We start from the raw sequence: 13,539 nt of genomic DNA, 5'->3' as shown, positions 1-13,539 counted from the left end.
TCCAAATAAACGAGAAAACATGCCTGACAAAAAAGTATCTGTGCCTGTAAATATGTCAGCCGTAACAGAAGACAACATACAAGCTTATTATTGAGTTGGTTGCATCTTCACATTTACGTCGTAAAAGCTAGAAGCGATCCGTGGCCACTGGTTGGCCTTTCAGTCGGCCACAAACCAAACTAATGAAATAAACTGCGAGTAGCAGCGAACTCAATCTTTGATCTTTGATCTGACCCCGATACGGCCTCTGTCCTATGAAGGTATTTGGGATTCATTTGAAGACCACGCGCCAGACATCACAGATTACACACTGTTTAAATTTGAAAACAGTCGCCGGCGTCCAAGACTATCGTCAGAGTAACTAGCTGCCCTGCTGCCTGGACATGAGACAAATCTACACTTGATATGGTGAAAAGGGAATGAACTAGAGGCAATAATTATACGTTCATGTTGTCGGGAACTCCAAAATAACTGTTTGCTATTTCATGTCAATTATAGAATGTCAACGCTTGTTATTTGGCTGAATCCTCCTCTTTAAAAAGTGTGACAATTTTCCGGTTTCTGTATTCAGAAATCTATCCATAGCTGCTTTTATTCCATAATTACAGATGAATATCTACTCTGCCATTTAAATACACAATCCCCCTCACCCTTCGTCATTGTCATCAATAACTGCTTTTTATAAACTGTCCTCTCAGTGTCTCAATTTGTCCCGCTTGACCCACGTGACCTTCCCTTTCAGCCTCCAGAGAACAGTAACGTCACTGTTCAGAGGCCACTTCAGGGGTTAAATTGCAAATGACCCACGTGGACACGATCATCTCCCTCACTGTCTACCGGTCATGCCAGCTAGTATGTTCAATGGCATGTCACGTGTGAAGCGCCCTCCCTCCCTCTCAGCCGTCCCCCAGAACAAGACCGTGTCTGTGGGTAGTTTGTTGTGAGTGGATCAGTCCACGGTGGCACTATTTCTGGATAAACTCGTCACGTCCAGGAGTTACCGGGAGTCCTTCCCAGCATGCACCGGGCTGAGGCTCACAACCAACGGTGTCTGTTTTGTGTTTTTAGACACGGTGACTAAGTGCATTTTTCAAAAGATTTAAATAAATAGTTTTCCACGGATACTTTGCCATACGCCTCGTGGTTTCATGTCTGGCTTTACTTCCCGTTGTGTGTTTTTTTCCACTTTATTGACTGTTGGACCCACACCGAGTTCTTCCACCTGTGTTTAATCACGCTGCTCTCAGTCTGTGTGTTTTCTCCATCGCAATTTGTATTGTTTTTCACTGTGAGTTTACTATTTTTTTAATCTTCTGGAGTCCATTTCAATGCAGCCCGGGCAGAACGCCAGTCCATAGCAGCGCTTACAGATCAATCCACTGCAGGCTGCGTTCATAACTTCCCCGTTTTGAACAGGGACGTATTCCTCAGATATTTTAACACATTGGAACAACGTTCCTGTGGAGCTCTATTTGTTTCCTCAACAGTTTTCCAACTGATTGTAATGAACGAAATGTATTGTTTAGCAGTTTGCAGTACTGTACATAAGACCTGCCTTTATAATCAAAACAAGTTCTGTAAAACGTGTCCGTCTGTCCGTCTCCAGTTGCCGGTACCTGCAATGCTCTTTTGGACAGATTTCTTGAGGAGAACTACTCAGATCAGAGGTTCCTCCATCATCTGGACTCAGAAGATGACATCCAAAGTAAGAGTCATGCCCCGATGTGTGACACACAAACAGAAAGACGTCATTGCTTGCACTAAAAACCTGTATTAATGTAATGTAAGTAGTCTTTAATCGTGCTCGTTATGATGTTGAGGTGACGTTTAGAAAGCAGCTCACAAGCAGCATGATGACAACAACAGGAAAACATGTTCTTTTGTGATTTAAAGAAATTGGAAGTTCAGTTAATTTGTGAAAGAAATACATTAAAGTGGTTTCCAGTTAAATGACAAGTTAAAAATGAATACTGTGGCCTTTACCCCCAAATAGATTTGAAGACTTTTGAAGTTTTCTCTTGAACCGTCACATGATGTCTTGAATGCCCCCCTCAACCCGACACACACACACACACACACACACACAGATGCACAAAAAATGTACAAAGGGTCTATCTGTTTGACTTTTGAGCAGATCTTTAAAAGACTTCGAGGACTTTTTGCCCATGAGCCCTGGATGGGATTAGTTCGGGGTGGAGGTCATGATCCAGGTGGCAAAAATTTTTTCTCACTCTGCTGTTTTTACTCATCTTAAAGGAGGGAAATGTTTAAACTCCTGCAAAAGTCAAGATTTAGTACGTATAAATATTTATATACATATTAAGTAAATAAACAGCAGCTGTAGATGACAAACGCCCTCCTTTTTTACACTTACAAACAAAATCGATTTGAACCATAAATCACTGCCATTGCACTCCGATTGCTTTTTAGTGTTTATCTTTGAACATTTACCCAAACAAACACTAAGCTACAAGCTACTCTCTTATCGTTCTGTTTTCCAGTTACCTCGTGCGATTTTGAGACAGTATGCCACTGGACTTTATCAAATCACGGCGACCAAAGTGACTGGTCAGTGGGGTCGCCACGGCAACCAGAAAGCACTCAGACGGCGACGATGCCAGTGACTGATCACTCAGTGGGGAGCTCCGACGGTAAGAGTGCACAAGGGGTAAAATAATGAACAACAATAAATGGATGCCTCGTCATACTGAACAGGACTTTTTCATATTTTTGGATCTTTGGACCGACTCAGAGCTCTTTTGAATCTATACGTCTCCCTTTTTGTTTCGTGCTTGGTGCATCGAAATGTCTCTTGCGAGATTTGTTTAATGTATTTGTTACTACTACTCTTAGGGCACTTCCTCCTGCTGAGCTCCTGGGCTTCTGCCGAGGCCCCCGGGAGATGCGAGCACCACTTAACCAGCCCGGTCCTGCCAGGAAGCGACGGCCGCTGCATCCTGCAGGTGGCCGTGTACGAATCCAGCCCGGCGGTGGGGAACCTCTCGCTCCTGATCAAGCCAGTTGACTCGGGCTCAGCGGTTCACTCTGTGGATCTCCACCGCAGGACACCGGATAACCGCAGGTCAACAAGCTCCCCGAGCCTCTTCAATACCATTTGTGCAGAATAGATGTGTACTTATTATGCAGCACGGCACGGCCATTTAATTAGTGTCAAAAATAGAAAAAAAACCCCTGCATCTTCACTGATTGAAGTGCTTGTCAAGTTGATGAAGTTAAGTTATAAAATGAACACAAGGGAGCTTAGATCCGCTGCAGTGAAAGGGTGACACAGGCCTTCTGACGGAGCAAGGACACAGGAACCTATTTCTTTTACTGAGAGATAAAGTTAAATAAAGAAAATGTTCCTGTCACGTAGAACAACTGTTGTTGCGGTCCCCTCTGCGTATTGTTTGTGAAATGGGGGCAGGTATTTCCTATTGATCGAATGCTGCAGTGCAGCCCTCTTTAGAGAAGCTAAAAGGATTCATGTGTCTGGATACAGACTCTGGAAATTAATTTATATGTAATTGGTTTGGACAGAAGAGAAATGGATGAGCAGGGCTTTGCGTTGGCTTTGTTAGTGTCTGTTCAACGAGGGACTGAGCAATCCCAGTATTAGGAACACACACTGTGGTTTCATTTATTCAGCCCACTCTTCATTACATACAACTGTGTTTACTGTGTGTACTCGATCTGAACTGATTGTTTCAATAACTGCTCTTCTTCGTGCAAAACAAAGGGATAATTCCCCCGGTTGGACATGGACCAAAGTTTATGAGCATTATATTTGTTCTAATTTATGTTCCCAACAATGAAACATTGCCCACTCAACTAAATGTACAATTTGGATCACGCTGTGAAACCATGGGTCTATTATTAGAGATGGACACGGAGAGATCGATTTGTACTGTGTGAAGTAAAGCTCAGTGAAGAGAAAGTCTTTAGCGGGACTGTACTCTATGAGAGTTGCTGTAGTTGCGTCGGTTGCTGTCATGGCAGGAAAAAAAACATTTTCTTCCTTACTGTCAGAAAATAGCGTGAATTAAAGAGTCCGAAATGTCAAACGATGCAGGTCTAATTTATAACTAATTTACTAACTAATAACATTTATTGTGAACATGGAACATAAATACATTTATATATTTCTGGGATGTATGTTGCTTTTCATATTTCTGACCGCAAGGATTTATTTTTAATGCAGAATCTTTAAAGGTTTCCAAAGAGTATAAAACGTAAAAGATGATGACAAAATGATAAAAGTAGGAAGTTGTAAATTCCTTCACTTGACCTCACAATAAATGTCTGCATGATTGGTTGACGTAGGGCTGACTGGGAGGTTCTGCAGAATGTGATTGGTCAAGTGGACGAGCCCTTCCAGGTGATCCTGCGCTACACTTCCTGTTTGAGGACAGGTGAAGGCACCTTGGCCCTGGACTCTCTGGAGTTCATAGACTGTGAATCGGGTGAGTTCATCGCGTGAATGTTCATCTATCAGCACAGCAGTCAAATGGCAGATGTGTTGGGAAGTCCAATCCAATCTGACACTCAACATGAAATCAAAAAGGCCGACTGAGAAAGGATCGTCTTATCTCGTTGTGTGGTTGCTGGGTTGCAGATCACCAGTTCCTCGGACTGGAGGCGGCTTGTGGGGAATCTTTCCACTGTGAGAATTCCGGAGTCTGCATCGACCAGAGCCAAGTGTGCAACTTTCACACCGACTGTCCTTTAGGGGAGGACGAGGGCTTCATCTGTGGTGAGATTTTGTGAAACCAGATTATTCTATGCCAAGGGCCTGTGTTTTTTAGCTGGGAATTCTTTTGTTGTATTGCTAGAAACGAGATATGCTTTGCTCTTTGTTATCACACATCATGTCATAAGAATGTCCTAAACCTCATTCATAACGTGTTAATATCAAACGCCTGTTATGGATTTATGGGTGTTATGAAATCCAAGATTACAAAACTATGCTGTAGAAAAGGTTCAGGAGGTTGATTAATACCTGTAATTTTCCCCCATTTGGAAGTTTTGTGTTTGTCTCACATCCATAATTCAGCAGAAAGAAACTTTTCACCACAGCGAGAATCAGCATCGTCAATAAATGAAATCAATGCCAGTTGGGTCTTTTTGCAGTCCTTAAGCTGTGGTAGAGATGATGGTTGGTCACAGTCATTTTTTCAAAGGCCCAGCAGTAAAATGTGTTTAGGAAATACTGTCAAAAGACCACAGTGACATTTTATAAATGGCAGAATGAAAAGATGAAAAGAATGATGTTAATTTGTGTCGTCGCCTGGCGACGGTGGCGCGTGGAGTAGAGAGGGTCCGCCGGGGACCGCAGGGTTGACAGTTCGAAGCCCGTTTGTGTCCCTGAGCAAGACACTCAACCCCAACTGCTCCCCGGCCAAAATGTAAAAACAACGGGTGTAAGTTGCTCTGGATAAAAAGCGTCAGCTAAATGACATGTATTGTAAAGGAACAGGCCCCTTAACTCTTTAATTGTCTGATATATCTGATGTACAATGTGACTAAAGCAATAGATTATTTGGGGAAATGCCATTTTTCTTTCTTTATGTTACATTTTGTATTTATCTGATGTCAATTTTATCGGAGACTCTTTAAATTAAGTTAACACATTTCCTATAAGAGGCTCTGCAATAAATGTTTTTTTGGGGGGTTTTGGGAGAGGAGAAGGCACAAGGAAAGGAAATATGGATTATTTTAGCAGCTGGGATCTTTTTCCATGTGAAATAATATAACAACCTTCCTCCTCACCAGGTGCTCTTCCATTTGGATCTCACTGTTCATTTGAGGAGGATGAATGCGGTTGGTCTGCTTCCAGCCAGCACTCGGCCTGGAGAAGAGTAGCTGGACACGAATTTCAGGAGAGAGAAGACATGCAGGGTGTCACTCTACAGAGAACACCAGGTTGTGTGTCTGTGTGTTGTCCCATTCTGATGAATTTCTAGGTTATAGAGAAATGCAACGTTATCTCACTACAAATCTCACGATGCTCATTACAGAAACCTTATTCTCAAACAGGCATGTCAAAATGTAGAATATTTATTTATTTATGTATTTGTTGTTGAGTGTTGTCCACCGAGATAATCACAGGAATTCCTAACTAGCTTACTATGAGGTTCAACCGCTTCACGAATTGATCCAGCTGCAGCAAACGCAGCATAAAAGGGTTTTGATATTTAATTATCTAAAACTGACTCGATCTCTCATGCCGAATATTTAGATACGTTTATTTCCAGAGCTGGGTCGTGTTCTGATGTGTCACATTTATTGTGCGCCCCCCCCCCCCCCCCCCCTCCCCCCCACAGGGCACTTCCTGTTTCTGCAGGTAAGAGAGAGTAATCTGCGAGAGGCGTCCATTCAGAGCTCGTCTTTTCATCCCATCATCTCCACTGCTGCATGTCAGGTCGGTTACTTACACACATCTGCCTGTGAGACTGCGCTGGCAAAATGACTGTTGCCCCTTTGTGAAAGTGTGTCTGTTTTTCCGTACAGTTGCGTTTCTCTCTGTACCTTCGTGGGAACTTTAATGGCACTTTGCTGGTGGCTATAGAGGAGAAGGGGACTGGAGCGGCTCCACTGGTCTGGGAGAGAAATGATCAGTGGAAGGACGACTGGGAAGATGTTGCCCTGCAGCTGACTGGCCTTCAGCATGGGTGTGTAAAGGCAGGAAAGGGTCCAGGCATATTTTATTATCGTATTCATAACGGTTACCTCTATCATAGAATCGAAACCGACCTTTATTCATATCAGGCTCTGAAAAAGAGGAAAATTGCAGCTTTTATCTAAAGAATTTAAAACAGTTTTCAAGATTTGACTAATCATTCACTATTCACTACAAACTGTACACGTATTAGGATGCAGTTCCCTCTGCCTTTCACATTGAGCGTTAAAACTCTAAATGCACAGATGGTATGTGCTCTGGTCCAGGTTCCACGTCAAGGTGACAGCTGTGTGGGAAAAAGGCTCTAATGCTGATGTTGCCCTCGATGATATTGCAATTGGTGCTGCCTGCTTCGAGACGGGTGAGTTGTTGCTAACACGACATTCCAAAATGTTACAGGCTTCAAGATTACATGGTGCATTTAATTGTGTTTCATTAAATTTTTTTATTTCCTTGATGATCTTGTCAAATTGTTGTTGCTGCGTCATTTGTATGATGCATCTCCTCTTGTTTTAAATAAATAAATATATATATATAGAGATTTAAATATAAAAAACCTCCTACAACTGTTGAGACTGTTGTCAAGACTTAGTGACGTTCGGCGTGCAGCCACCCTCGCTCACTCATTTGACTTTAAGTCTCTGTTCAGACACGTTTGGTGCTTGATTGTTTGTGACGTAAGGGCAGTCAATATGTAATACCTTGTTGCAAACTGCAATACAGCAAGAAAAATGCCACAATACTTTTTGGAGTTTGTTTATTCTCACAATGCACGTGAAAGGATGTTTAAACAACTCGGACGGCTGTGTTCAAGTGTGTATTTTATTACTCAACATGAACTAAAGTGGAAACACAGACGTGAAATCTGACTTTCGTGCAGTGGATAAGTCCGTTTTGTGTGTTTGATTTAAGGGAAGGGTGGTTTAAAATCTGCGGGGAGGGACAGTCTACGGTAGAATATTCTGGATGTTGCTCCGCTCCAGCTGGATAAGATTGGAAGCTTTCCTAGCTGTCATCAATTTAGGATCGCAGAGAAGCTTCAGTAAGCCATAACTTAGCACAATATTTCTCCAAATGTCATCTTTGAGTGCTTTCTGGGATCTCGTGGCGCTGGGGAGACTTGTTTGCTTTTATGGTGTTGAAAAAAGACCAAGAAGACGAATCAGAAACATCGCATTGGCAAAGGACAGTGCAGTGGACAGTGGATAACTGGTCTTGGGTTGGACACATTTCGAATATCGCTATCTGCTAGGAAACGGACTGAATCGCCCATCTGGATGCTCGATAGTGGCAGAGGACGAGTGATGCAGAAATGATTTCATGATGTTTCCTGGTCAGAAATTAATCTCAGGAATTGGGTTCATGTTCGTCCAAAATACCCATATTTGAATTGTTCTCATATCCTTTGATCAAGGCTACTTCCTGTCAGAATGTGAGTAATGCTTCAATGACATGCACATGTTTGACTAACGCAGTGTCTCTCATTCCCCCCACCTTTCTCTTCATTGTCATCCGGCCTCATCTCAGATCTGAACTCGCTCCTGCCCTTGGGTCACTCGGGGGATTTCTTGAGTGCCCTCCCAGAGCCTTCTGCCTCAGGTACTGACACCTTCGTATTATTCAGGGCTCACATACCAGTGTGTCTTCAATGTTGACTATCTTAATTTAATGTTTCTAATGTTTCTTTCCAATTTTCTGGTGTTTTTGTTATTTCTTTCCAAACGAATCCTTGATTTAAACCGACACACTCAACAAACCTCCAGATCCACCTTCCAGCAGCTCATGACAGCGTTTCTTCTCCATTTTTCCAGAGGTTTCTTTGATGACGTGGTTGTTCAACTCATGTGGTGCCAGTGGTCCCCTCGGCCCGACCCAGGCCCAGTGTGACAGCACCTACAGGAACCAAAATGTCAGCGTTACTGTGGGGAAGGAAGATCCCTTGAAAGGAGTCCAAATGTGGAGGGTCCCTGCTACAAACCGATACCTGTAAGTGATAGAGGGGATGACTTATGGCTCTTCTACCTGAACTTTAATGTTGAGGGTTAGTTACAGTATCTCAAGATAATATTTATGTTTCTTACTGTCAACCAATCCCATTAAAAGCCCAAAGCCGACAGCAACTCCTTTTAACCAGGAGCAGCCCAGGTTTCCCTTATCGGTTAACATTAAAACTTTCAAAGGTCATTTCTAGGAGCTTAGTTACTGAGGAGACAAGCAAGGCTGTGCAACACACTTAAATGCTGTCTGTGCATGTAATCTTGATAAAACAACAGGTGACTGCGCGCTGTAACCGACGCGTGTCCGTTCATTTAGCGTCTAGTTCTTCCAGTCGCTGTATTTGAACCCCTTGTGGCGCGATGTTATCCCTCAGGATCTCCGCTTACGGGGCCGCAGGAGGGAAAGGAGCCAAAAACCACAACAAGCGCAACCACGGGGTCTTCATATCTGGCACATTTCCTCTGGAGAAAGGAGATATTCTGTACATCTTGGTGGGCCACCAGGGAGAGGACGCGTGCCCCGGGGTCAGTAGGGGGAAGCTGCACCTCTGGGATGTGGATTTGCCTGCTGGAATCATGACTTTTTTTTTTCAAATCTGGCTTTCCATCGTGACGCAGAGAAACCCCCACACGCAGAGGATCTGCCTGGGAGAGTCGTCAGTGATTGAAGACAAACTGAGGGGGGAGAGCGGTGTGGAGTGGGCCGGAGGAGGAGGCGGAGGAGGCGGAGCCACCTACATCTTTAAGGTGAGGCGAGACACTTGGGCTGTGTCAGTATTGTGTGTCCTTTCTGTGGGTTCGTTTGATACCTTTGATACCAGTGTCTCTCAATAATCCACTCAGAGCTGTTTTAAAATGAAAAACAATGATGATCTCCCATCTGTAATAACTTTTTCCGGATCATGTGGGATTTGCTTCCCTGCTGCAACTTTATACCTACAAAACTCCCCTTTTAATTGGCAGGTTAGTGTTTAGCTGCAACTGTTTCCATTTGCATCATCGATCACGTACGGAGTTCAAAGGGCCTCCCGTGTGTGAGATTTATGGTGGTGGTGTCTCGTCAGATGGAGGGAGATGACCTGGTTCCCTTGCTGGTTGCGGCTGGTGGAGGAGGAAACGCCTACCTGGAGGACCCAGAGTCCAGTCTGGAGAAGTTAGAACTGGAACAGTATGAAAACAGCACCATGGCTCCCAGCACCAATGGCCAGACCGGGGCTGCAGGTACTTTATTACAAGCAGTCCTACTGATCGCTGAGCGGTTTGTAGACACTTTGCGTTGTGTGTGAAATTGGAGTTTGAGATTCCTCCGGCCGCCTTGATACAATGAGGCTCAATATAATTTATTTTAAGAATAAGAGGTCCCGGGTTTACAGTGGATAGTCCACTGAGGGAGCTTTCAACACCAAAACCAGTTCCAATGAAATGTTTTGACAGGGAAGCCTGTGAGTAATTTGGAGTAACGTGAACAAGCTTTGGTGGCCTTTTCCTCGAAGGCCGAGGCATCAAAGCATTTCACGTCTCTGAAGAGACTAGTGGAACAAAGGTGATGATTAACTTTTCTTCGGAGAACACTGACCTGAGAGTCTCAAATGAAGATTCATTTCTGACAGCGGTAGTGTTACAAACCAGCTCACGGAGACGTGTTGGTTGAAGGCCACGAGAGGATTCGTTTGCTCCGTACACACACTGGACCGCATGCTCGCACACATTCTCGCACAGCGGGATGGGTTTGGCCTGCGGATAATGGGATCTATCCGGGTCGTATTTTTAGCCTGTTGACAGGTTGGAGCAGAGACCTATATGGTGCAGAGGTCTCTCTTTGCTCTTGGGAACGTCTGCCGGAATGTTCTCAGTAAATCCTCTCTGTCTCAACACACACCGTCCACCGGCTCATCTTATTGAAACCTTTGTGCGTTCGTTTAGATAAAGATTTAAGTGTCGGGAGAAATATGCAGCTCTTAGTAGTGTGTGGATGTGGTTGTGCATTTGTGTGTGTGTGTGTGTGTGTGTGTGTGCTGTTTTTAAAAAATCAAATACCTACTATTTAATATGTCCTGATTTCAACTGTATGAAAAGGTTTTTTAGTGTCCTGCTGATGTCAAACACCCCCCCCCCCCCCTTACATAATATATTTAACATATAAAACACGTGATAAAAGGCTGTGTAATGTTGTGCTTGTTGGATGTTTGCGTCCTCGAAGGTGGAGGTGGAGGCTGGAAAGACAGTCAAAGTTCCCACCTGAAAGCGGGGAAGTCTCTGGCGGAGGGGGCCGAGGGGGGGTCCTCGTGTTCCCTCGCCCTGTCCAAGCTCAGCTGGTCGACCTTTGGGGGATTTGGGGGTGGAGGTGGGGCCTGCACGGCTGGAGGCGGTGGAGGAGGTTACAGAGGTAACGTCTGTCACCCTCTAACGACATCGCATTCTGAGCATTGTGGGGTTTTGACATTAGGCTGTGATACTGATGATCCACATTTCCTCGCAGGAGGTGACGCCGCACTGAAGGACGAGATCACATCCGACGGTCAGAACGGAATCTCATTCATTCATCCGATGGGAGAGATTTTCCTTCAGCCTCTGGCAGGTGAGACTGGCATCAAACCATCATTTTATCCAGACGGTGTTGCTTATAAATTCCATAATAATTGGTGAAGAAATAGGGAGTCTGCTGATGAAGACTGTGAGATGCAGTTGAAAGCAAAAAAATGGCCATTATTGAATAGAGAATTTCTTTTTTGTAAACTAGAGCAGAGTTCAGTTGTAGTTTGTGGAAAATCATTTTTTTTTAAGTGCAGTACAGAGCTGATGAAGACCATGAGACGAGTAATAGAATACAGATCAAAGACATGAAACGCCGTCAACAGATTAAGACGATGTGATTTGACCAAATACAATATAGGAAGGTAAAGTAGTAAATTAACATCAAACTTGAGAAAATAAATAAATAAATCGAGAAATTTGACAAATTCATGGACATGAATCCAGGCATTCAAGTGAAAATAAAAAATTCTGTTCTATTACATACGTAGACGGTGAAATGCGGTCCAGTTGATTATCACCAGGCGTCTTGAGGTTTTGTCATAATTAATATGAAAACTGAAGGACATATTTGGAGTAATATCACAGCTCCACTGGTCGGACCCACTGAAGGAACAGACAACATTAAACATGCTACAGACGGACTGATCCTGTGAGCTCCTGGGTGTGTGTGTGTCTGTGTGTGTGTGTGTGTGTGTGTGCGTGCGTCTAAACTGTGTTTTGTTTGTGAAAGTACCATCTGATTCTCATTATTCAGCGGAAGGCAGTTGGTTAATTCACAGCCTCGTGTAGCTTGTTGCTTTTGGCGCCAACAGACGACCCTCCGGTCTCATGTGAAAGACGTCGTTGTCGTCGTTGTTGTTGTTGTTGTTGTTGTTGCTGCTGCTGCTTGTGCTGCCGGTCGAAGCTTTCAAACACAACGGCTGCCTCAGCAGTGTTTAAACGTGGAGTGGATTCAAAGCGAGATCTAAACAATATATATGTATCTTACGTACAGGCTCATATCTAAGATGTTTCAGCTGAACCAATTACCTTCAAAAGTCACTTGATTATTTAAGTAAAGTCCACCTGTGTGCAATCTGAGTGTCATATGATCTTACAGATCTCCACTACATCCAGTATTACTAAAGTGAAATAATATGTACAACAGACCTGCCATTAGAAGAACATCATGGAGAGCAAAGGGGGACATTAAGAGGCAAAAAAGAGAACAAAGGTCATGCAGGAAGGAATTCTCTTATTTCTTCTATTTAAGCACTGTTTTTTCTCTGGCCTGAAGATCAGCTCTGCGGAGTGTACGACTTAAAGTTGCACAATGGGCGCATGCTTTGCAGCTCCTTCAGGGTTGTCTTTGGTCTCTCCTCTCTGATTAATGTCGCCCTTTAGCTGCCGTCCGTGCTGTTCCTCTGTTGGCAGGTCTGTTGTGGTGACGCATTCTTTGCATTTTACAATAATGGATTTAATGGTGATCCATTAGGTCATGTGACATTTAGATTGCACACAGACGGACTATATTTAAGTCATCAAGTGACTGGTTGGGAATTTTCACGTCCCTGGAAAGGTTCTCACTGTTTTGTGTGGCTCCGTCATCTAAAATCCCCCAAAAATGTGAAATGTTTTGTAAGGCACATGGATCTGCATCTATTTTATTTTTAAATCCGTGTGTCCATTGTTCCCTGTAGCCATGGAGAGTCATGGCGATTGTGAGATCAAGGTGCATCTGAACTGCAGCCACTGTGAAACACGCAGCTGCAAACGAGAAAAGAATACCCAGCTCATCCTCTGCCTCTGCGAAGACGACAACAAAGTCCTGGCCAGCGACAACGTCACGTGCGTCAGCGCCCTGGGTACGTGATGGCCTCCAGCAAACACTCGTTTTTGTTCCTGTATGAAAGCCGCAATGTGTTCACGGCTCTTTTTACCTTCAAATAACAAATCCGTCAAAATCCAAACCAAAGCGGCTTTTGAATTCTTCTTCTTTTCTCCTCCCTCCTCCGCGAGCAGATCCCGATGGCCTGCAGGGCAAGATGTCCACCTCTTTCATCCTGGCAGTCGTGGTCTCCACCGTTGCGAGCGGCGTGGCGCTGATCGGCACCGCCGTCATTCTGAGTAAGAGACTTTCCCAGTTGTGTGTGCGGTCCGAACCCACCACCTTCCACCGGCTGTGAGCTGCCGCCGCCGCCGCAGAATACAGATGCTCGCAGATGTTGCCCAAACGGGAATACGCTTTTTTTCCCGAAGTGCTGTGTTAGATGCACAGCTCCGGCTGTCTGCTGAATGATTAAAGGGGCTGTGGGAAGGACAGAGCTCTGAATTACACTTATGGACACT

At 44.2% G+C, this 13,539-nt stretch overlaps 1 protein-coding gene across 1 annotated transcript in view; it reads left to right on the top strand.

Moving 5' to 3' along the window:
• Nucleotides 1-13,539, top strand: part of ltk (leukocyte receptor tyrosine kinase) — a 33,476-nt gene that overhangs the window by 9,689 nt on the left and 10,248 nt on the right. Inside the window, exons 2-19 of the mRNA XM_040199443.2 lie at nt 1,607-1,705; nt 2,502-2,651; nt 2,854-3,082; nt 4,324-4,463; nt 4,616-4,753; nt 5,773-5,922; nt 6,324-6,421; nt 6,511-6,671; nt 6,946-7,040; nt 8,207-8,278; nt 8,491-8,665; nt 9,051-9,201; nt 9,295-9,423; nt 9,741-9,897; nt 10,877-11,062; nt 11,156-11,254; nt 12,891-13,055; nt 13,213-13,317. Of these exons, the coding sequence (XP_040055377.2) occupies nt 1,607-1,705; nt 2,502-2,651; nt 2,854-3,082; nt 4,324-4,463; nt 4,616-4,753; nt 5,773-5,922; nt 6,324-6,421; nt 6,511-6,671; nt 6,946-7,040; nt 8,207-8,278; nt 8,491-8,665; nt 9,051-9,201; nt 9,295-9,423; nt 9,741-9,897; nt 10,877-11,062; nt 11,156-11,254; nt 12,891-13,055; nt 13,213-13,317 (2,499 nt within the window). The remainder of the gene's footprint in view (nt 1-1,606; nt 1,706-2,501; nt 2,652-2,853; nt 3,083-4,323; nt 4,464-4,615; nt 4,754-5,772; nt 5,923-6,323; nt 6,422-6,510; nt 6,672-6,945; nt 7,041-8,206; nt 8,279-8,490; nt 8,666-9,050; nt 9,202-9,294; nt 9,424-9,740; nt 9,898-10,876; nt 11,063-11,155; nt 11,255-12,890; nt 13,056-13,212; nt 13,318-13,539) is intronic.

This window comes from Gasterosteus aculeatus, chromosome 15, assembly GCF_964276395.1.
Source record: "Gasterosteus aculeatus chromosome 15, fGasAcu3.hap1.1, whole genome shotgun sequence".
NCBI classification, from domain to species: domain Eukaryota; kingdom Metazoa; phylum Chordata; class Actinopteri; order Perciformes; family Gasterosteidae; genus Gasterosteus; species Gasterosteus aculeatus.
The sequence above is the reverse complement of the archived record's forward strand: the minus strand, read 5'-3'. Positions and strand labels throughout refer to the sequence as shown.